This window comes from Somniosus microcephalus, chromosome 1 (assembly GCF_052327205.1).
Source record: "Somniosus microcephalus isolate GS21.2 chromosome 1, FLI_Smic_1.0, whole genome shotgun sequence".
NCBI lineage: Eukaryota > Metazoa > Chordata > Chondrichthyes > Squaliformes > Somniosidae > Somniosus > Somniosus microcephalus.
The window spans coordinates 168,051,775-168,076,820 of NC_140987.1; the positions used below are offsets into that span (position 1 = coordinate 168,051,775).

At 44.8% G+C, this 25,046-nt stretch overlaps 1 protein-coding gene across 3 annotated transcripts in view; it reads right to left on the minus strand.

Annotated features, from left to right (window-relative positions):
- The window catches only part of dcp2 (decapping mRNA 2), a 53,481-nt gene that overhangs the window by 15,988 nt on the left and 12,447 nt on the right, over positions 1–25,046 (minus strand). For all 3 annotated transcript variants that reach the window (XM_085987142.1, XM_085987146.1, XM_085987138.1), the window contains exons 5-7: positions 20,616–20,768; positions 13,258–13,370; positions 12,791–12,901 (exon numbers count right to left, since the gene is read on the minus strand). In XM_085987142.1, coding sequence (XP_085843268.1) covers positions 12,791–12,901; positions 13,258–13,370; positions 20,616–20,768 — 377 coding nt within the window. The remainder of the gene's footprint in view (positions 1–12,790; positions 12,902–13,257; positions 13,371–20,615; positions 20,769–25,046) is intronic.

The window sequence follows — 25,046 nt, forward strand, 5'->3', positions numbered from 1 at the left end:
ATTACACATCTGCCCCATATCATCCAGCCACTAATGGATTGGCCGAGAGGTGTGTCCAAACATTCAAGAAGGCTATCAAGGCAATGTGTAATGAAGATATACCCCTACAACACAAGGTGGACAACTTCTTGTTTGCCTACCGGAATGCGACACATGCGGTTACCAACCAAACCCCAGCCATGATGTTCTTCAATCGAAGACTACGATGCCGCTTGGATTTGGTTAAGCCAAACGTCCGAAGAGATGTGGAGAACAGGCAGTTTCAGAATATGAATGAAAGGCCGACCAGGAGTTTTAAGATAGATCAACCAGTTTTGGCCCAGGACTACCGCACTGAGAAATGGCAGCCAGGAACGATTTGTACACGACAAGGACCTCTCATGTATACCGTGGACGTTGGGGAGAGCATTGTAAGACGCCATGTTGACCAGATTCTAAAGTCACTGGAAAACGTCAACTCCACACCACGATCTGATACACCTGGTAATGAAATCGACGTTCCAATTGCAGCTACCGCAGAACCGGTAATATTGGAAGCAGATGAACCAAACAACGACATTGATCCCGACTCAACATTGCCAGAAGAACCGGATACCCCAAAGAGGCGTTATCCAGACAGAATCAGGAAGCCTCCTCAAAGACTGAACTTATAATTGCTTAAACTTAACCAATGTATCTAGCAACAGTAATTGTGATTGTAATTAGTTATCATTTAGTTGTTAAATGAATGTTATGTACTGTTTATCTAAAAGGGGAGGAATTGTTGTGTATGTACCTTTAAGAGAATAACTGGTCTCAGACTGCAGTACCGGCAGTGGCCACCCCTGTATAAAAGGCGCTATTGAGCCTCTGTTTTTAGTTTCACTATTGACTTCCACCAGTAAAGACTTATTTTGTTCCACTCCTGCAGTCCGTGTCTCAATTATTCACGGATGTAATAGCTCCTGTTCTTCAAATAGTGTCAGGGGATCTTTTACATCCACCCGAGGGGGCAGTTTAACGTCTCATCCGAAAGACGGCACTTCCGGCAGTGCAGCACTGCCCGAATATTGCACTGGGAGTGTCAGTCTGGATTATGTGCACAAGTCTCCAGAGTGAGATTTGAACCCACAACCTGCTTACTCAGAAGCGAGCGCTACCTACTGAACCACAGCTGACGCTACAATTACTTCAGTTATACTGTTGCTGAACTAATACTGTTGATGGATCACGTGATAGGAAATGGCTATAAAATGAAACACGACAGAGGACTGGGTGGCACAGTATAATGGTCTTTGCCTCAGGGAACTAGATTTCAATCCGTCTGCTGGCTATGAGAGTTCCATGTAAAATGAGTTTAGGCAGTCTCAGAGTAGTAATGAGCCTCTGGAATACATTACCGGCTGGTGTGGTGGGTGCTGACTTTCTGTATACCTTCCAAGAGGGAGCTGGACTGGTTATTGGCTGGGGCAGAGATCGTATCATATAGAAAGAAAAGTGCCCTTATAGATAACACTTGGTACATGTGATCTCCTGGTCTGGTTTTGATCTCCTGAGTGGGTTGGAGGGGACTTTTCCAGAGTATTTTTTCCCCTTATTGGCCCTGGGTTTTTTTTGCCTCTCCCAGGAGATTACATGGTTGGGGAGGGGAGGTGGAAAGAAGTGTTTAGCCAGGATGCTCTGGCCATCGTGGTGTGGGCAAGGCTCGATGGGCTAGCTGGTCTTTTCCTGACCATCAATTTTGTATATTCTATTTTGTTCGAGTGAGCAGCTTACTCACATTAGTTAAGAGGAGGAGAACTAGAGGACATCAGTATAAGTTATAGAAGCACAGAGTTAGGTTAGAGTCCAGGAAGTCATTAACCTCTGAATCAAGTTGCCAGCACAGGCAGTAACTGCAGATTTGCTGCAATCATTTAAAGGGGAGCTGGACGAGTTCCTGCAAATGGAAGTTGTCAGCTAAAGAAGCTATATGGGTTGACAGGGTAGTAGTATCAGTCACCATGATCTCCTGCAACTAGCTTGGAGAGGAATTTCTGAGAGGTTTTTACCCCCCTAAACTGGCCAATAGTCCCCAAACAGGAGACTGCAAGAGGGCCAGGGGAAGAACAATCGGCTTGGGTTAGATTGTGGATGGAGAACGCTCGAAGGGCAAGTTGATCATTTCTGTTCCTGTACATTTGTCTAAACTCTCAATGTATATGAACCCCTTGGTCTTTGTTCATTCACACCCTTCAAAGTCTTTTCATTTAGTATAGGCCTTGTTTTTTCTCCCAGAATATAATAGCTCTCACTTATCCACAATAAATTGCATCTGCTACCTGTCTGCCCATTCCACTAATGTTTGCCATCCCTCTTTTACTGTCCTCTTCACTGTTCGACAACTACCCCCACTTGTGCAGTCAGCAAATTTCATTCGTTCAAAATCATTTATATATACCCCAATTAAAAAGGTGGACCGAGCAGTAATCCTTGGGGTCCACCACTTCCAACTCTTCTCCAATCTAAACAACCACTTATCTCAATTTTGTTTAGTATTTAATATCCAATATTACCTCCATGCCGCTACATTTCTTCTACCATACACCTGAATTTTCTTGCAAGCTTCTTATGCAACACCTCATCAAATGAGTTCTGAAAGTCCAGGTACACCACATCCTTTATGTATTCAAATCAGTCACTTCTTAGGCTAACACACGGAGGTAAGTAGCTCGGAGTCCAGTTCTACAGAGTACTAAACACGGGAATTTGGTGAGTGAGGGAATTCGGTGAGAGGTGGGGGTAAGAGGTGCTGCTTGATACATAAATAAATATAAACAACTAGGGTTAAATAGGGTTACAGTAAAGACCTAAAGCATATAACTAAATTTAATAAATTAAACAAGGTTATTACCTAGATTAAAAACTATTAATAGACAATTGAATATTTCAAAACTTGAAAACCTAATTAGTTAAATAAAATACAACAGATATGGCAGGACTGGTGATGTGTTGCAGCTACAGCATGTGGGATCCACAGCAACCACATCTGCAGTAAGTGTCTGCAGCTCGAGGAACTTCAGCTCAGAGTTGATGAGCTGGAGTCCAAGCTTCGGACACTGTGATACATCAGGGAGGGAGAAAGTTACCTGGACACTTTGTTCCAGGAGGCAGTCACACCCCTTAGGTTAAATACTTCAGATTTGGCCCATGGTCAGAGAAAGAGGGTGTGACTGCGAGTGAGGCAGGTATGGGGACCCAGAAGGTAGCATTGGAGAAGCCTCAGAGGAATATAGTAGTGGTAGGGGATAGTATAGTTAGGGGGATATATACTGTTCACTGCAGCCATGAGCGTGAGTTCCGAAGACTCTGTTGCCTACCCGGGTAAGGACATCTCCTCGGGGCTGAATAGGAACTTGGGAGTGGGAGGGGAAGGATCCAGTTGTCGTGGTGCATGACATAAGTAAGACTAAGAAAAAGAGGTTCTGCTGAGGGAGTATGAGCAGCTAGGGGCTAAATTATAAAAGCAGAACCACAAAGGTAATAATCTCTGGATTACTACCTGAGCCACCAGCAAATTAGCATAGGGTCAATAAGATCAGAGAGTTGAATGTGTGGCTCAAGGATTGGTGTGGGAGAAATGGGTTTCGATTCATGGGGCACTGCTACCAGTACTGGGGAAAAAGGGAGCTGTTCTATTGGGACGGGCTTCACTTGAACCGTGCTGGGAAAGTGTCCTGACCTATCGAATAACTAGGGCTGTAGATAGGGCTTTAAACTAAATAGTGGGTGGGAGAGTTCAGGTGAGGGGAAACTTAGAAAGTTAAAGAGAAAGTGTAATGTATGTACCTTTAAAGGGGGGGGGGGGGGGGGGAAACTACTTTTTACAGCTCATGTATACTGTAGTACCGGCAGTGACCACACCTGTATATAACGCTGAGTAGTAATCTGTACAGATTAGTTGCAGTCTGAGCCATGTTGAGTAAACACCTATTGTACCGTTCTCCGCAGTCTGTGTCTTCTTATACACGGACGTAACATTGGCGACGAGGCAGGTTCGAACCTACCTGCAACTCTGCATCACCTCCTGGGGATTCGTTCCTGGAGATCAGTGGATTGGAGGTCAAGGCCAGAGACTCAGGCGTCGACCACGGGCAACCGCCCAGTCATCCAGCAGAGACTCGAGAATGGCGGGGGAGGCTGTCGAAAGCCAGGCTTGGCTTTCCAGTCGAGGCGGTCCAGCGAAACAGGCTGGCAACAGGTAGTGCGCAGACCCTTCCTGGACAGCGGCGGGCTAGAGCCCGACCGAGCGGCACAGCAAAGGCCCGAGCAGCGTCGACAGGGGAAGAGAGAGAGGGCAGAGCGCAGCCGGTGTTCAGGGGCCGAGCAGCGTCGGAGAGAGAGAAGCGCGCGAAACCTACAGGGCGCCGCCATTGCCACGAGAACCGCCGGGAGCGGCGTCGGCAGCAGCGGGGGAGGAAGGAAAGCGCGGGAGACACCATTTTAAACCACACCCAAAATGCCGAAGAGTGGCAGTATAGAAACATGGAAGATAGGAGCAGGAGTAGGCCATTCGGCCCTTTGAGCCTGCTCCGCCATTCAATGAGATCATGGCTGATCATCCAAACCCTAGCACCCGGTCCCTACACCGACAGCCATCCCACCGAAGCCCTATCCCCGTAACCCCACGTATTTAATCCCCCCTAACACTAAGGGTCAATTTTTATCATGGCCAATCAACCTAACCTGCACATTTTTGGACTGTGGGAGGAAACCGGAGCACCCGGAGAAAACCCACGCAAACACGGGGAGAATGCGCAAACTCCACACAGACAGTCACCCGAGGCCAGATTTGAACCCGGGTCCCTGGCGCTGTGAGGCAACAGTGCTAACCACTATGCCACCGTGCTGCCCCTAATGCATTTGACAATGAAGTCGAAGATTGGACTACATATGTCGAACGAAGAGGTGTACTGCGAGGCAAATGAGGTGTCAGATGACAAGAAAGCGTCGGTATTGTTAAATTTAATGGGTGCAAAGACGTATGGTTTATTACGAAATCTAGTAACCCCAGCGAAGCCAATGGAAAAGAGTTTTGAAGACATAGTAACGATACCAAAGGAACATTTAAACCCCACACCGCTGCTGATAGCAGAAAGATTCAAGTTTCACAAACGGAACCAGCATAAGGATGAAAGCAATGCTGATTATTTAACAGAACTGCGCAAACTATCGAAACACTGCCAGTTTGGAGCGGGACTGACAGATGCCTTAAGGGACAAGTTTGTGTGTGGGCTTCAAAGTGAAGGAACCCAGAAACAGCTTTTATCTGAAAAGGACCTTACGCTAGAAAAGGCTTTCAGCATTGCGGTATCATATGAAGCAGCAGCATGGGGCGCTGCAGAGATACAACAGAGACCGCAAGAATATGGCACAAATGAAATGTCATATGGAACAGAGGAGTGTTATCACTGTGGCAGAACAACACACGACCAGAATGATTGCTGGTTCAAAGACAAAGTGTGCAGACAGTGTGGAAAAGTAGGACACATAGCACGAGTCTGCAGGTCGGGAAAGAAAACCAGCAATAAGAAACCAACCAAAGGAAAGTACCAGAAGGTACATAAGATGACGGAGAATAGTTCAGACGAACAAAAAAGAGTGATAATGACTCCGAAAGCAGGGAACTGAGTGGTCTGAAACTACATAATGTGATCACAACGGAGGATCACCGAACCATTTGGGTCACTCTCAAGATAGCAGGAGTCCAGGTAAAGATGGAATTGGACACAGGATCAGCCCTAACGGTCATAAACCGACGGGACTACGAGCGGCTATTCTCACACATACCCTTGAGACACAAAAATTATTTTGAAGACGTACACGGGGCAAAAAGTCTACCCCAAAGGAAAAATAAGGGTGACCGTTATATATAACGCTAAGGAAACACCAAAACTAGACCTGTATGTATTGCAAGATGGCAGACCACCATTACTGGGGCGTGAATGGATCCGGAAAATACAACTGGATTGGCATTCCATACAGGCACTGACTGTGGCTGACAAAAAGGATGACGACGTCACACCTGGGCAGCTGTCAAAGATCCTAACTGACGCGAAAGAAGTGTTCCAGCAAGGACTTGGAACACTAAAAGGCATGACAGCGACGATTCAAATTGAAGAAAACGCAAGCCCCAAATTTTTTTTTTTTTTTTTTTTTTTTTTTTTTTTTTTTTAAGGCCAGACCAGTACCTTATGCGATCCGCCCAGCCGTCGAAGCAGAGCTGGAGAGTCTGGAACATTCAGGTGTACTGTCCAAGGTAGACTGGAGCGAGTGGGCTACACCCATCGTCCCTGTGATGAAAAAGTCGTTGAGCAGCACGCCTGGGGAACCAAGGCAGGTTCGCATCTGTGGGGACTTTAAGGTAACAGTGAACCCAGTCCTTCACACCGTACAATATCCACTTCCACGGATTGAAGATATTTTCGCCTCGCTATCTGGAGGGAAACGCTTCACTAAGATTGATCTGGCCCAGGCGTATCTGCAAATGGAGGTAGAAGCAGCATCAAAAAAATACCTCACAATCAACACCCATAAAAGGTCTCTACCAATACAACCGGCTGGTATTCGGGGTAGCATCAGCTCCGGCTATTTGGCAGAGGGCAATGGAACAAGTCCTGCAAGGGATCCCAGGGACCCAGTGTTATTTGGACGACATCCTGGTCACGGGCGAAAATGACAGTGATCACCTTGCCAAGCTGGAGCAGGTGCTCACTAGATTGCAGGAATATGGGCTCCGAGCTAACCGCCCCAAATGCGAGTTTTTTAGAAAACAAATCTCGTATTGTGGCCACGTTATCGATAAAGAGGGGTTACATAAGTCCCCAGAGAAGATTGAGGCAGTAGTCAAGGCTCCAGCACCGGAAAATGTGTCACAATTGAGGTCGTTCCTCGGGCTGGTAAACTACTACCATAAGCTCTTGCCAAATTTGTCTACAATACTACACCCACTCAACACCCTACTGCAAACTGGGGTGCCATGGAAGTGGAGTGACGAGTGTAGACAAGCTTTCCAGAAGAGCAAAACACTAATCACATCGAAAGAGGTATTGGCCCATTACAACCCAGCATTACCAATTCGGTTGGCATGTGATGCGTCACCCTACGGCATTGGAGCGGTGCTGTCGCACAAATTCTCGGACGGCTCAGAGAGGCCAATAGCCTTTGCGTCACGATCACTAACCTCAGTTGAGCGTAACTACGCCCAGATTGACAGGGAGGCCCTCAGCCTAGTGTGGGGAGTGAAAAAGTTCAATCACTATCTGCACGGGCAGAAATTCACCTTGCTGACTGATCACCAGCCTCTTGTCTCCATTTTTAATCCGAAGAAGGGCGTTCCGGTGATGACTGCGCAAAGACTACAAAGATGGTCACTTTTTCTAGGGGCGCACCACTATGAGATTGAATATAAGGGCACGAAACAGCATGGAAATGCTGATGGGCTATCACGCCTGCCACTGCCTACTGCGGAGGAAGCACCAGCAGTGGATCCTGTCGAAATATTCCATTCGACTATAGTTGAATACCTACTGGTAACTAACGCTTGTATCGAAAAGGAAACCCGAAATGACCCGACACTGTCTCGGGTATATGATTTGACAGTGAAGGGATGGCCAGCACATGGCGACTCACTGTTGCCAGCATTCTCGACAAGGAGAGAACAGCTGTCAGTGTGCCGGGGGACCTTGATGTGTGGATCCCGAGTGGTAATTCCACCCAAGTTAAGGGATAGAGTGCTCAATGAGCTTCATGAGGGTCATCTGGGAGGGGTAAAAATGAAAAGCCTAGCCAGGGCTTATGTGTGGTGGCCGGGAATCGATAAACAAATCGAGGACCTGACCAAGAGCTGCTCAGGATGCCAGAAAGTCCAAAATGCACCACCACAGGCCCCTCTACACCCATGGGAGTGGCCCTCATCTCCATGGCAACGGGTGCATATTGATTTTGCTGGTCCATTCATGGACTCAATGTTCTTAATAGCCGTGGATGCGCACTCGAAATGGCCTGAGGTCATCAAAATGTCCTCCACCACCACAGAGAAAACTATTGCAGTCCTACGGACCATTTTTTGCCAGGAATGGCTTGCCAGAACAGATTTGCTCCGACAACGGACCACAGTTTGTGTCCGAAGAGTTCCGGAGGTTCTTGAAAAAGAATGGGGTAAGGCATTACACATCCGCCCCGTATCATCCAGCCACAAATGGATTGGCCGAGAGGTTCGTACAAACCTTTAAGAAGGCAATAAAGGCTATGTACAATGACAACATTCCGCTGCAGCACAAGGTGGACAATTTCCTGTTCGCCTACCGGAATGCGACACATGCAGTCACCAACCAGGCCCCAGCCATGATGTTCTTTAACCGAAGGTTAAGATGTAGCCTGGTGTTGCTCAGACCAAACGTACGAAGAGATGTTGAGAGTAAGCAATTCCAGCACATCCATGAGAAGCCAACAAGGAGCTTCAATGTAGGGCAACCAGTCTTGGCCCACGACTACCGAACAGAAAAATGGCAGCCAGGAATGATATGCACACGGCAGGGCCCACTAATGTACACAGTGGACGTTGGGGAGAGCATCGTGAGACGCCATGCTGACCAGATCCTAGAGTCACAGGAACAAATCAACCCCATGCCTCGCCCATACGTACCTGGTGATGAACCCGACGTACAGGTAGCATCTACCCCAGAAACAGTAGCATCGGAAGCTGATGAACCAACCGACGACAGGGGACCAGAATCGCCTCCGCACCAAGAGCAAGACACTCGGGAAAGGCGCTATCCAGAAAGGATCAGGAAGCCTCCACAAAGACTGAATATATAAATAGACTATTTTCAGCTAATGTTGCATGTTAAGTGTTAATTGTAATTAGTTTGATATTTAATTGTTAAATGGGTGTTATGGTACTGTTAATCTAAAAGGGGAGGAATTGTAATGTATGTACCTTTAAGGGGGGAACTACTTTTTACAGCTCATGTACACTGTAGTACCGGCAGTGACCACACCTGTATACAGGAAACTTTGTGCTATCCAGAGGTGAGCTATCCGGCAAACTGGAGCCACCGGCAGAAATCAGGTGCCGTTTTTTATTCTTCTTGTTTGTTTTCTTTGCTTTTTTTCCCCCCCAGTCAAGCAGTGCAAGGTCTGTAGCTATAGCAACAGCTTTAGCTACAGACCCTTGCAGCCACACACGAGTGTTTAGAAGCTGTTGCTAAGCAGCAGTGATTGTTGTCAGATACGGAGATAAAATCTCCGTATCTTTCAACATTAACTCTGGAGTGTACGGCACTTTTTAGGCAACGGCAGCAGCTCGGTCCCGTCGGTGCCGGATAGCACAAAGTTTCCTGTATAACGCTGAGAAGTAATTTGTACAGATTAGTTGCAGTCTGAGCCACATTGAGTAAACACCTATTGTACCGTTCTCCGCAGTCTGTGTCTTCTTATACACGGACGTAACAGAAAGGACAAGGCAATAGTGCAGGGTAGCGATAGGGGTAATGATAACCAGAGTGTGAAAGCATAGGAGTGCACCAGCAAATAGGATCAGAGTAGGGAAAAATGGTAAAAATACAAAATTAAAGGCTCTTTATCTGAATGCATGCAGCATTCGTAACAAGATAGATGAATTGACGGCACAAATAGAAATAAATGGGTATGATCTGATAGCCATTACAGAGACATGGCTGCAAGGTGACCAAGGCTGGGAACTGAATATTCAGGAGTATTTGACATTTTGGAAGGATAGGCAGAAAGGTAAAAGAGGTGGGGTAGTTCTGTTAATAAAGGATGAGATCAGTACAGTGATGATCTTGGCTCAGAAGATTAAGATGTAGAATCAGTTTGGGTGGAGATAAGAAATAATAAGGGAAAGAAGTCACTGGTGGGAGTAGTCCATAGGCCTCCCAACAGTAGTTACACTGTGGGACAAAGTATAAATCAAGAAATAATGGGGGCTTGTAAGAAAGGTACTGCAATAATCATGGGCGATTTTAATCATCATATAGATTAGACAAATCAAATTGGCAAAGATAGGCCTTGAGGACGAGTTCATAGAATATATTCAGGACAGTTTCTTAGACCAATACGTTGTGCAACCAACCAGGGAACAGGCTATTTTAGATCTGGTAATGAGACACGATTAATTAATGATCTCATAGTAAAGGATCCTCTAGGAAAGAGTGATTATAACAGGATAGTATTTCACATTCAGTTTGAGGGTGAAAAACTTGGGTCTGAAGCTAGTGTCTTAAACTTAAATAAAGGCAATTACAAGTGTATGAAGACTGAGTGTACTGTAGCCACATTTGCTGACGATAGAGAAAGGTGGGAAAGCAAGTTGTGAGGAGGACACAGAGTCTACAAAGGGACATAGATAGTATAATATGGGAAAATGTGAGGTTATCCACTTCGGTAGGAAGAATAGAGAAGCAAAATATTAATTAAATGGAGAGACTACAGAATGTTGCGGTCGAGTGATCTGGGTGTCCTCGTACATGAAACACAAAAAGTTAGCATGCAGGTACAGCAAGCAATTAGGAAGGCAAATGGAATGTTGGCCTTTATTGCCAGGGGAATGGAGTATAAAAGTAGGGAAGTCTTGCTACAACTGTACAGGATGTTGGTGAGACCACACCTAGAGTACTGCGTACAGTTTTGGTCTCCTTATTTAAGGAGGGATATACTTGCATTGGAGGCAGTTCAGAGAAGGTTCACTAGGTTGATTCCTGGGATGAAGGGGTTGTCTTATGAGGAAAGGTTGAGCAGGTTGGGCCTATACTCATTGGAGTTTAGAAGAATGAGAGGTGATCTTATTGAAACATAAGATTCTGAGGGGGCTTGACAGGGTAGATGCTGAGAGGATGTTTCCCCTCGTGGCGGAATCTAGAACTAGGGGGGCATAGTTTCAGAATAAGGGGTCGCCCATTTAAGGCGGACATGAGGAGGAATTTCTTCTCTCAAAGAGTCGTGAATCTGAGTCTTTGAATATATTCAAGGCTAAGGTAGACAGATTTTTGAACTACAGGGGAGTCGAGGGTTATGGCGAACAGGCAGAAAAGTGGAGTCAAGGCCAAGATCAGATCAGCCAGGATTTTATTGAATGGCGGAGCAGGCTCGAGGGGCCGAATAGCCTACTCCTGCTCCTATTTCTTATGTTCTTATGTTCAAAAAGCTCTTAAATTTGTCAAACACAACTCACCTTTAACAAATCTGTACTGGCTGCCCTCAATTAAACCATGCATTTCTAAATGCTCACTAATTTTACCTTGAATTATGGATTTTAAGAGTTTGCCCAAAATGGACAGACTAATTGTTTGTGAATTACCCAGTTTATCCTTCTCTTCAGTCCCAAGGCTTAATTTGCATATTTGAGGACATTCTTTCGACAGTCTAAAAGCATGCTGCCAGGGCCTTAATGACTCAGCAAAGTAATACTTTTGTCCTTGTTGGAGAAGCATCAAACTCATCTAAGAAGCAGTCCTGGATGCATTGCAAGAAGCAATCCCTATTTTGACCACATTCATTACTTTCAACTCATTCTATCCTGGGAAAGTTAAATCATTATTATTACTTTGTTCTTGCATTTCTTAACTACTTACAGATGCGATCCCTCTATCTCATCTCCACTGTTGTGGCCTGTAATACATACTGAGAATTGTACCATTTCTTAACTCTATCTTAATACAACCTTCTAGAACATCCGTAAGTTCTAGCGCTGCTATAGAGCCCTTCACCAACATTGCCATCCCACCCCCACCCTTGCCTATCTCTCCTGGAAATGCTATGATAAGGAATATTCAATTCCTAGTCCTGTCCAAACCCAAACCACATCTCAAGAACAGCTACTAGATCATATCCATCTAGAGTTATTAATGCGTCCAGGTCTCCAATTTTGTTTTGGATGCTTTGTGCATTCACATGCATACCACTAAATCCTGACTCCATTTTTTGTAGCATTGACCCTTATTCTTTTTCTCAGTTGCCCCTTCTACAGTGTTTATCATCTCTTGTTATCCCACTCCCTTTCTTTCCCATTCTCCAATATTTTCTATTTACTTCAGCTAAGCCTTCTGGTTCTATCTCAATAGCTTTAATAAATCGCTCACACCTAGATTTCCCTATAGCCACCTTCATTTTAGTTTAAATCATTACCCACTGCTCTATTTACCCTCTTCGCGAAGACAGTGGTGCCATTTCGATTCAGGTGAAGGCTGTATCTTCAGCATAGCCTTCCTTCATTGCAAAATTCACCCCAAGGATAGGAACTCTTCCCTCCTGCACCAGCCCTGCAGCCACACATTAACTTCCTCTCCTTAACTTTTCCAGCATATGAACAAAAAGTAATCGGGAGATTACTACCCAACATGTAAATGAGCAAAATTAATGAGATATAAATGTCCCTCAATATTATTCAAACACCTGCATTTCATTGTTGAACATATAACCTGCTAAATATCAATTCTAATGTGAAATTTTTTTATTTTTTTAAAAAAATTTTTTAAGTGTGTCTATAATCCTACTTCTGGGGGAGAGGGGTACAGATTGTTAAGGCTCATCTTAGTACGTTATGTTGGGCTGGGCCGTAGAACAGTCCAGGTTTTACATTTAAAAGAATGGCAACCCCAAATTAAAACAAATTGCCAAATTTCCAATTTTCACATTCTGAAAACAAATTCAGCATTTGATTTATAGTATATCTCCATTACCATCACACCAGCAAAAAAGTCCACAAGCATTCTAAATGTCAGTCATACCCTTTTATCCAAACTACACTTACCTTGCATTTAATTTTTCCAATAAAGTTTTGGATGGAGTAGTGCTGTTAGATACAAGGCCATCACTATCTGAAGAATCCGCATAGTTTTTGGATATCCAGTCTTTTAGTGGTCTGTGATAGAAACAGTAGCATACTTAAACTCTGATGTCCTAGAAACAAGTTTTATGTCAAATGGTTACACAAGAAAAGATGCTAGGTCCATACCAACAAGATTTAAAACCTGTAAATCAACAAAATAACCTTTACAAATGAACCACCTAGCACCAGCTTGGTACAGTACAATGATCTAATCATTTTACTATCCAGTAATCAAAACAGGATTTTAAATAGTGAAATGTACTTCTGGATTGGTCCTGTACACCTCGAATGTGAACCCATCTTAAACAGGAGCCAGAATGCATTTTTAAAAAAATCATAAATTAGCTTTTGAAAGAGGAAAAAAAAGGGTATCACATGTTCAACCATACCTTATAAATGGAATAGCCATGAAAAACTTATTAGGTGCTAAACCCAGTTTTGACTTGGGAGTCATGTCATTCCTATGGGATGGCAACTTCTCGATGGAAAACCATTCAATATTCTAAAAACCAAGTATATGGTAGCATTAAAAAACATGCATTTATATAGCACTTCTCACCCATAGGATGACACCTCAGAGCGCTTTACAATAATGGAGGAATAATAGGGCGGACACTGCATAGGGAAAGAGGAGGGAAATGGAGAAGCTAGAATAGGAACCAGGGAAATGGTTTAAAAAGAGTTTTTGAAAGCAATAAGAGGGGTGGCAAGGCAGAGGAACTGAGTATAGCTGCAGAGTGCAGAAGCGTAGTGGCCGAACAGGCGGTCACCAGTGGTGAAACAGCAAGAGTTAGGATGAGGAGAAATCCTGTATTAGAGGACCAGAGAGTACATGCAACAACAACTTGTATTTATATAGCGCCTTTAACGTAGTAAAACATCCCAAGGCGCTTCACAGGAGTGCCCTAAAACAAAATTTGACACTGAGCCACATAAGGAGATATTAGGGCAGATGACCAAAAGCTTTGTCAAAGAGGTAAGTTTTAAGGAGCATCTTAAAGGAGGAAAGAGAGGTAGAGTTGCAGAAAGGTTTAGGCAGTGAATTCCAGAGCTTAACGGCTACCAATGGTTGAGTGATTAAAATCAGGGATGCGCAAGAGGGCAGAATTAGAGGAGCGCAGATATCTCCCGGGGGGGGGGGGGGGGGGGGGGGGGTTGTGGGGCTGTAGAAGATTACAGAGATGGCGGGGGGGGGAGCGTGCGCGCGAGGCCATGAAGGGATTTGAAAACAAGGATGAGAATGTTAAAATCGAGGTGTTGCTTAACCGGAAGCCAATGTAGGTCAGCGAGCACAGGGGTGATGGGTGAACGGGGAACAGGACTTGGTGCGAGTTAGGACACAGGCAGCTGAGTTTTGGATGACCTCAAGTTTACAGAGGGTAGAATGTGGGAGGCCAGCCAGGTATGCGTTGGAATAGTCAAGTCTAGAGGTAACAAAGGCATGGATGAGGGTTTCAGCAGCAGATGAGCGGAGGCAACGGCGGAGGTAGAAATGGGCGATCTTAGTTAAGACGCGGATGTGTGGTCAGAAGCTCATTTCAGAGTCAAATATGACACCAAGGTTGCGAACAGTCGGGTTGAGCTTCAGACAGATGTTAAGGAGAGGGATGGAGTCAGTGGCTAGGACCGAAGAGAATGGCTTCTGTCTTCCCAATATTTAATTGGAGGAAATTTCTACTCCTCCAGTACTGGATGTCAGACAAGCAGTCTGACAATTTAGAGACCGGGGAGAGGTTGAGAGAAATGGTAGTGAGATAGAGCTGGGTGTCGTCAGCGTACATGTGAAAACTGACACTGTGTTTTCGGATGATGTCGCCGAGGGGCAACATGTAGATGAGAAAAAGGGGGGGGGGGGGGGGTGGGTGAGATCAACGATAGAGCCTTGGAGGACACCAGAGGTAACGATGCGGGAGTGGGAAGAGAAGACATTTGCACATGAAGTAAGGCAGGAGATCAGTAGGTAAGGTAGGGTAAAGACATGGAGAAATTTAATGTAGTGTATGTGCCTTTAAGAGCCCCATGTGTACTGTAATGCCGGTAATGGCCACTCGGGCTATATAAGCCTGTATATTGTGTTGTATCAGTTAGTTCCCCTCCAGACTTTGTTTAGTAAACACCTATGAAACCAACTCCTGTCTTCAGTGTCTCTATCAACACACAGACACAACAGTGGCGACGAATTGGAAACGGACTTACCTGCAATTCGGCAGCACCTCAAGGACATCGATTCCTCTGGCGTCCAAAGTTGAAGAAAAATCAAGAAAAAGAAAAAGCTGTGGTTTCACCAGCTAGCCAAGCTGGTGGCAGGTACTGCAAATAGTCCTTCCTGGGCGTCGGGCTGGGGCTCCAGCGGCTGGCTCTACAGCTCAGCCAAGCAGCGAAAGCGGAGGCAAGCAGTAACAGACGGGGATTGAGCACTCGGGAGACAGCCGGCGATGCAAGCAGGTCGGCGTTCAGACCGAGAGAGAGTCCGGCGGGAATGAGTCTCCAACTGTAAATAAATAAATAAAAAGAACGGAAACCGCGGGAAACAGCGTTGTCATCGGCAGCAGCGGCGGGGAAGCGCCATATCTTTTCTGCAGAAAAGAAAAGCGCGGGAAGCGCCATTTTATTTCTAGGATGCCTAAGTCTGGCAATATTGATGCTTTTGATAACGAGATAGAGGATTGGACCACATATGTGGAAAGAGTGGAGGTATATTGCACCGCAAATGGAATAGAAGATGAAAAAAAAGCTTCAGTACTGCTAAATCTAATGGGCGCAAAAACATACGGGCTGTTACGAAATTTAATCACTCCAGCCAAACCAAAGGACAAGAATTTTAAAGAAATTGTTGATACCCTACAGGAGCACTTAAACCCAACACCGCTGCTGATAGCGGAACGATTCAAATTCTTCAAGAGAAATCAACACAAGAATGAAAGTAACGCTAATTACCTCACCGAATTAAGAAAGCTATCAAAACACTGCCAATTCGGGGCAGGACTACCAGATTATCTTCGAGACAAATTCGTCTGCGGTCTCCTAAGTGAAGGAACACAGAAAAGGCTGCTTTCTGAAAAAGATTTAACACTGGACAAGGCTTTCAGTATGGCTGTATCATGCGAAGCAGCCGCAAGAGGAGCTGCAGAGATACAACAAAAGACACAGGACTTCGGCACCCATGAAATGACACAGGGTTTCGAGAGATGTTATCGCTGCGGCAGATCCACCCATTACCAGAGGGACTGCTGGTTCAAGGACAAAGCATGCAGGCAATACGGAAAGATTGGACACATTGCACGGGTATGCCGATCTGGACAAAAAAAATCCACAGACAGGAAAAAAAAAAATCAATAAAGTACAGGAAGGTACAAATGATGACGGACAGTAGCTCCGAAGACCAGAAGAGCGATAGCGACTCCGAAAACAAGAGACTAAGCGGTCTCAAATTACATAATGTAATTGCCAAAGATGATGACCAGACCATTTGGGTTACCCTCACGATAGCGGGGTCCCCAGTTAAAATGGAGCTAGATACAGGATCAGCTCTGACCGTCATAAATCGACAGGATTACGAGCGGCTATTTCCGCATATACCTTTAAAAGACACATCCATTATCTTGAAAACATATACGGGGCAGAAAGTATACCCCAAAGGAAAAATAAGGGTGCCTGTTGTATACAACGGCAAGGAAATACAAAAGTTGTATTTATACATTCTACAAGATGGTGGTCCACCGCTGTTGGGACGTGAATGGATCAGGAAAATACGTTTAGACTGGCACTCCATTCAGGCACTGACGGTGACCAGTAAGGAAAAAAACCGATGATGACGTCATACCTGAACGATTAAAAGACATCTTGGCCAACGCCAAAGAAGTGTTTCAAGAGAAACTAGGAACCTTGAAAGGCATCACCGCCTCAATAAAAGTGGAAGATGCGGCAATTCCCAAGTTTTTTAAGGCAAGACCGGTGCCATACGCAATTCGTCCAGCAGTCGAGGCAGAACTGGAGAATTTGGAAAAGGCAGGCGTATTATCCAAAATAGATTGGAGCGAGTGGGCAACACCCATCGTTCCAGTCATGAAGAAAGCATTGAATAACGATAAATCTGAAGAACAGAGAAAAATTCGCATCTGTGGAGACTTCAAGGTGACTATAAACACGGTCCTTCACACGGTACAGTATCCTCTTCCGAGGATAGAAGATATTTTCGCCTCACTATCCAGAGGGAAACGTTTCACCAAAATTGACTTGGCACAGGCATATCTACAGATGGAGGTTGAAGAGGCCTCTAAAAGATCTCATGATAAATACACACAAAGGTCTGTACCAGTACAATCGACTGGTTTTCGGAGTAGCATCCGCTCCAGCTATCTGGCAAAGAGCTATGGAGCAAGTCCTGCAAGGGATTCCGGGGACTCAATGCTACCTAGACGACATCCTTATAACAGGAGAAAACGACAACGAGCACCTTGCCAATTTGGAGCAGGTGCTCACTAGGCTGAGAGAACGGGGCCTACGAGCAAATCGCCCCAAGTGCGAATTTTTCCAAAATCAAATATCATGTTGTGGCCACATAATTAATAAGGAAGGGTTGCATAAGTCACCTGCAAAAAATTGAAGCGGTCATAAAAGCCCCAGCACCTGAAAATGTTTCACAATTAAGGTCGTTCCTGGGATTAATAAATTACTATCATAAATTTTTACCGAACTTATCAACTCTTCTACACCCTCTTAATGAACTGCTACAAACAGGAGTAATTTGGAAATGGAGCGAAGACTGTAAACGTGCCTTCCATAAATGCAAAGACTTAATCACGTCCAAAGAAGTTTTGGCTCATTACAACCCATCACTGCCAATCAGGCTGGTGTGCGATGCATCCCCTTATGGCGTAGGAGCAGTATTATCGCATAAATTCCCTGATGGCTCGGAACGGCCGATAGCTTTTGCGTCACGCTCATTGAACTCAGCTGAGCATAACTATGCCCAAATCGACAGGGAAGCACTCAGCCTGGTATGGGGAGTGAAGAAATTCAACCATTACCTACACGGACAAAAATTTACCTTGTTGACTGACCATCAACCCCTCATCTCCATATTCAACCCTAAAAAGGGTGTTCCCATTACGACAGCGCAAAGGCTACAGAGGTGGTCCCTTTTTCCAGGGGCACACCAATACAACATAGAATACAAAGGGTCAAAACAGCATGGGAATGCTGACGGGTTATCGCGCCTACCGTTGCCAACGGTAGAAGAAGCACCTACCGTAGACCCAGTGGAGATTTTCCACTCTACCATAGTCGAATGTCTACCAGTAACAAATTCTGCCATTGAAAGGGAAACTAGAAATGACCCGACTCTCTCACGAGTCTACGATTTAACAGTGAAGTGATGGCCAGCACATGGCGAACCACTGTTGCCAGCATTCTCGCAAAGAAGAGAACAGCTGTCAGTGTGCCGAGGAACCTTGATGTGTGGATCCAGAGTGGTGATTCCACCCAAACTCCAGGATAAAGTGCTAAAGGAGCTTCACGAGGGGCATCTGGGTGGAGTGAAAATGAAGAACCTAGCCAGGGCGTTTGTATGGTGGCCAGGTATCGATGGAGACATCGAAGAAATGACCAAGAGCTGCCTAGGATGCCAGAAGGTCCAAAACGCTCCACCACAAGCCCCTCTACATCCATGGGAGTGGCCCTCATCTCCATGGCAAAGGGTACACATTGACTTTGCTGGTCCATTTATGGACTCAATGTTCTTAATCGCGGTTGATGCACACTCCAAGTGGCCGGAGGTAATAAAGATGTCCTCCACCACCACAGAAAAAACCATCACAGTATTAAGGACCATATTTGCCAGGAATGGGCTGCCGGAACAGATCTGTTCTGATAATGGACCGCAATTGGTGTCCGAAGAATTCAGGACGTTCTTAAAAAACAATGGGGTTAAGCACTACACGTCCGCCCCATACCATCCCGCCACCAATGGATTGGCTGAAAGGTTTGTCCAGACCTTCAAGAAGGCCATAAAGGCCATGGGTAATGAAGACATAAAACTTCAGCACAAGGTGGATAACTTCTTGTTACGCATACAGGAATGCAACACATATGGTTACAAACCAAACTCCCGCCATGATGTTCTTCAATAGAAGCCGAAGATGCCGGCTGGATTTGATCAAGCCAAACATCAGAAGGGACGTGGAGAACCGGCAATTTCAAGGCATGAATGAAAGGCCAACTAGAACCTTCCAGATAGGTCAACAAGTTTTGGCCCGGGACTACCGTACCGAGAAATGGCAGCCTGGAACTATCTGCACACGACTAGGACCGCTGATGTATACCGTGGACATCGGAGAAAGCATAATAAGGCGCCATGCTGACCAAATCATAGAGTCATCCAAAAAGGGACAACCTACACAACTCTATACGCCCAACGATGAAGTAGAGATACCCATATCTACCTCCGATCCGGTGATACTGGAACCCAATACTGGCATTCAAGCCGAATCAGCCTTGCCAAAAGAACCTACTACACCACCAGAAACTACTACACCACCGAGGCGTTATCCGGACCGAGTCAGGAAGCCTCCAGAGAGACTGACTTATAATTAATTAACTGCAGCAATGTGTAGATTATTTTTCTTGTAACATGTAATTAATAATTACTTAAAATATTATGTACTGGTTGGCTAAAAGGGGAGGAATTGTAGTGTATGTGCCTTTAAGAGCCCCATGTGTACTGTAATGCCGGTAATGGCCACTCGGGCTATATAAGCCTGTATATTGTGTTTTATCAGTTAGTTCCCCTCCAGACTTTGTTTAGTAAACACCTATGAAACCAACTCCTGTCTTCAGTGTCTCTATCAACACACAGACACAACAGATGAGAATTTTGAAATTGGCACCCTGGGAATATGGGGATGCTGGAGACGATGGGATGTGGTGATGGGACTGAACTTACTTTGGTGAAGGTGTTGGCTATGAGTTGAAACTTGTGGAAGGTTGATGCAGGGAGGCCAGATAGAAGGCTGTTGAAGACATCAAGCCTTGAAACATAGAAGATAGGAGCAGGAGTAGGCCATTCGGCCCTTCGAGCCTGCTCCACCATTTAATGAGATCATGGCTGATCATCCAAATTCAGAACCCTGTCCCTGCCTTCTCCCCATATCCCTTGAGCCTTAAGAAATATATCCAACTCTTTCTTGAATATATTTAAAGACTCGGCCTCAACCGCCTTATGTGGTAGAGAATTCCACAGGTTCACCACTCTCTGGGTGAAGAAATTCTTCCTCATCTCTGTCCTAAATGGCTTACCCCTTATCCTTAGACTATGACCCCTGGTTCTGGACTCTCCGACCATCGGGAATATTCTACCTGCATCTAGTTTGTCCAGGTGAAGGTATGCAGTAGGAAAAAAAGAGAAATAGGGATGGAGGCAGAAGACAGTGATTTTGGTAACTGAGCAGAGGTGAAGAAAGCTCAACTTGGGGTCAAACACAATTTCCAATGGTCTGCATAATTCTTAAAGATTTACATTGTTAAATATGCACTTTACATAATATAAGCATGATCCAATTACTGAAGAGAGCTTGGATAACAAGTGACCAATACAACAAATAAAAAAAAAAGAGACAGACAGACATATTCTATTCAGCACACTATTCAGTGCAACAAAGCAGTCTACTACATTAAACTACTGCTTTATAACATTGCTGGGCAGTCTTTAAAATGCAATACTGAATTTCCAAGTTCAAATATTTTATACCCGGATTTCTCTTCTTGTTTTGGGGTTAAACTTTGTATCCTTTGGAACACCTGGGATTATATACAGTCGAGCTAATTGATCATTGATTCTTTGTTCAATGAAGTCGTCTTTACAAATGCGATCTCTTATGTCGAACCCAGTTTCTTCAAGAACCTGAAAGCAACATACAAAACTTATCACTAAATGCCAAATATATTGAACACAAAAATAAATGCACAAATTTAATCGAATGCCACACAAGTCTATGCTAATTACTTTTTAAAAACAATATTTTATGATATTTAAATCCATCAAATGAAGAAAGGCATCACAGAGCATCTGTTCCTGTGTCACCCCACTCTGTATAGCAAAGGGGGGGAGCGGAGAGAATGGCATGAGTTTTTCTTTTTAAAAGTGAAAAGTAGGGAGGTGGTCTATAGAAGAGCACTTCTCATCAATAATCACCTGCAGAATTACCTTCTTAAAGTTACATACCTGTATCAGAAATTAGATAAGCAGCAACTGGGGTAGAAGGGAAAATAAATACAGCTCAATAATTTCACAACAGTGAGGAAATTTAGTAAGAAGAACATATAAGAACATAAGAATTAGGAGCAGCAGTAGGCCATACAGACCCTCGAGCCTGCTCCGCCATTCAATAAGATCATGGCTGATCTTCGACCTCAACTCCACTTTCCCGCCCAATCTCCATATTCCTTGATTCCCCTAGAGTCCAAAAATCTATCTATCACAGCCTTGAATATACTCAAAGATTCAGCATTCACAGTCCTCTGGGGTAGAGTATTCCAAAGATTCACAACCCTCTGAGTGAAGAAATTCCTCCTCATCTCAGTCTTAAATGGCCGACCCCTTATCCTGAGACTATGCCCCCTAGTTCTAGACACTCCAGCCAGGGAAAACAACCTCTCAGCATCTACCCTGTCAATCCCTTTCAGAATCTTGTATGTTTCAATGAGGTCATCTCTCATTCTTCCAAACTCGAGAGTATAGGCCCAATCTACTCCTCATAGGACAGCCCTCTCATCCAAGGAAACAATCTAGTGAACCTTTGTTGCACCATCTCGAAGGCAAATATATCTTTCCTCTGATAAGGAGACCAAAACTCTGCACATGCCAACATTTAATTAGTTTCTCACCGTTTAAAAAATATTCTGCTTTTCTATTCTTCCTACCAAAGTGAATAACCTCACATTTCCCACATTATACTCCATCTGTCACCTTATTGCCCACTCACTTAACCTGGCTAGTCACAAGAGTTATACAGCACAGAAAGAGGCCCTTTGGCCCATCGTGTCCACGCCGGCCATCAAGCCCTGTCTATTCTAATCCCATGTTCCAGCACTTGGTCCGTAGCCTTGTATGCTATGGCGTTTCAAGTGCTTATCTAAATGCTTCTGGAATGTTGAGGGTTCCTGCCTCTACCACCCTTTCAGGCAGTGAGTTCCAGATTCCAACCACCCTCTGGGTGAAAGTTTTTCCTCAAATACCCTCTAAACCTTCTGCCCCTTACCTTGAAACTATGCCCCCTGGTTATTGACCCCTCTACTAGGGGGAAAAGTTCCTTTCTATCTACCCTATCTATGCCCCTCATAATTTTGTACACCTCAATCAGGTCCCCCCCCTCAGCCTTCTCTGCTCTAAGGAAAACAACCCCAGCCTGTCCAGTCTCTCTTCAGGAAAGATAGGCAAAAAGGGAGGTGGGATAGCATTACTGGTTAAAGAAAGGATTAACACAATTGTAATGAAGGATATTAGCTCTGATGATGTGGAATCTGTATGGGTAGAACTGAGGAATACTAAGGGGAAAAAAACGTTAGTGGGAGTGGTATATAGATCTCCAAACAGTAAGGCGGAGGTTGGGGATGGCATTAAAAGGGAAATTAAAGAAGCGTGCAATAAGGGCACAGCAGTCATCATGGGTGACTTTAATCTACATATAGATTGGGCCAACCAAATTAGTAACAATACTGCGGAGGAGGAATTCCTGGAGTGTTTACGGGATGGTTTCCTGGACCAATATGTCAAGGAACCAACCAGAGATCAGGCCATCTTAGACTGGGTATTATGTAACGAGAAAGGATTAATTAGCAATTTTGTTGTACGAGGCCCCTTGGGTCGGAGCGATCATAATATGATCGAATTCTTCATTAAGATGGAGAATTAAGTAGTTGACTCAGAGACTAGGGTCCTGAATTTAAATAAAGGAAACTACGATGGTCTGAGGAGCGAGTTGGATAGGATTGATTGGGGAATGGCACTCAAAGGGTTGACGGTGTATAGGCAATGGCAAACATTCAAAGACCGAATGGATGAGCTACAGAAATTGTTCATCCCAGCTTGGCATAAAAATAAAACAAAAAAGGTGACTCAACCGTGGCTAACAAGGGAAATTAGGGATAGCATAAGATCCAAAGAGAGGACATATAAATTGGCCAGAAAAAGCAATAATCCTGAGGATTGGGAGCAGTTTAGGATTTAACAGAGGACAAAGGGATTAATTAAGAAAGGGAAAATAGAATATGAGAGTAAGCTTGCAGGGAACATAAAAACTGACTGTAAAAGCTTTTATAGATATGTGAAGAGAAAAAGATTGGTGAAGTCAAGCGTAGGTCCCTTGCAGTCAGAATCAGGGGAATTTATAATGGGGAACAAGGAAATGGCAGACCAACTAAATACATATTTTGGTTCTGTCTTCACAAAGGAGGACACAAATAACCTCCCAGAGATGCCGGGGAACAAAGGGTCTGATGAAAGGGTGGAACTGAAAGAAATCAGTATTTGTAGGGAAATGGTGTTAGGAAAATTGATGGGACAGATGGCCGATAAATCCCCAGGGCCTGATAATCTACATCCCAGGGTACTTAAGGAAGTGGCCCTAGAAATAGTAGATGCATTGCTGGTCATCTTCCAGAACTCGATAGACTCTGGAACAGTACCCATGGATTGGAGGGTAGCTAATGTTACCCCACTATTCAAAAATGGTGGTAGAGAAAAAGCGGGGAATTATAGACCGGTAAGCCTGACATCGGTAGTGGGGGAAATGCTAGAGTCCATTATAAAAGATGTAATAGCAGAGCACTTGGAAAGCAGTGACAGGATCTGACAAAGTCAACATAGATTTACAAAAGGTAAATCATGCTTGACTAATCTACTGGAATTTTTTGAGGATGTAACTGGTAAAATAGATAAGGGAGAACCAGTGGATGTGGTGTATTTGGACTTTCAGAAGGCTTTCGATAATGTCCCACATAAGAGATTAGCGTGCAAAATTAAGGCACATGGGATTGGGGGCAAGGTATTGACTTGGATAGAGAACTGGTTGGCAGACAGAAAGCAAAGAGTTGGAATAAACGGGTCGTTTTCCGAGTGGCAGGCAGTGACTAGTGGGGTACCGCAAGGATCGGTCCTAGGACCCCAGCTGTTCACAATATATATTAATGATCTGGACGAGGGGATTGGATATAATATCTCCAAATTTGCAGACGACACAAAGCTGGGTGGGAGGGTATGCTGTGAGGAGGATGTTGTGAAACTCCAGTACGATTTGGACAGGTTGGGTGATTGGGCAGAAACATGGCAAATGCACTATAATGTGGATAATTGTGAGGTTATCCACTTTGGTGGCAAAAACAGGAAGGCAGATTATTATTTGAATGGCAATAGATTGGGAGACGGGGAAGTGCAAAGAGACCTGGGTGTTCTTGTGCACCAGTCGCTGAAGGCAAGCATGCAGGTGCAGCAGGCGGTTAAGGCGGCAAATGGTATGTTGGCCTTCGTAGCAAGAGGGTTCGAGTACAGGAACAAGGATGTCTTGCTACAGTTGTACAGGGCCTTGGTGAGACTGCACCTTGAGTATTGTGTGCAGTTTTGGTCGCCTTACCTGAGGAAGGACATTCTTGCCATGGATGAAGTGCAGCGAAGATTCACCAGGCTGATACCTGGGATGGCAGGAATGACGTATGAGGAGAGATTGTGTCGATTGGGCTTATACTCACTGGAGTTTAGAAGATTGAGAGGGGATCTCATCGAAACCTATAAAATTCTGTCAGGCCTGGACAGACTAGATGCAGGAAGGATGTTTCTGATGGCCGGGGAGTCCAGAACCAGGGGTCATAGTCTAAGGATAAGGGGTAAGCCATTTAGGACTGAAATGAGGAGGAATTTCTTCACCCAGAGAGTGGTGAACCTGTGGAATTCTCTGCCAGAGGGTGGTGGAGGCCAGTTCATTAAATATATTCAAGAAAGAGTTGGATATATTTCTTGAGGCTAAAGGGATCAAGGGATATGGGGAGAAGGCAGGGACAGGGTACTGAATTTGGATGATCAGCCATGATCTCATTGAATGGCCTACTCCTGCTCCTATCTTCTATGTTTCATAGCTGAAGCGCTCCAGCCCAGGTAACATCCTGGTGAATCTCCTCTGCACCCTCT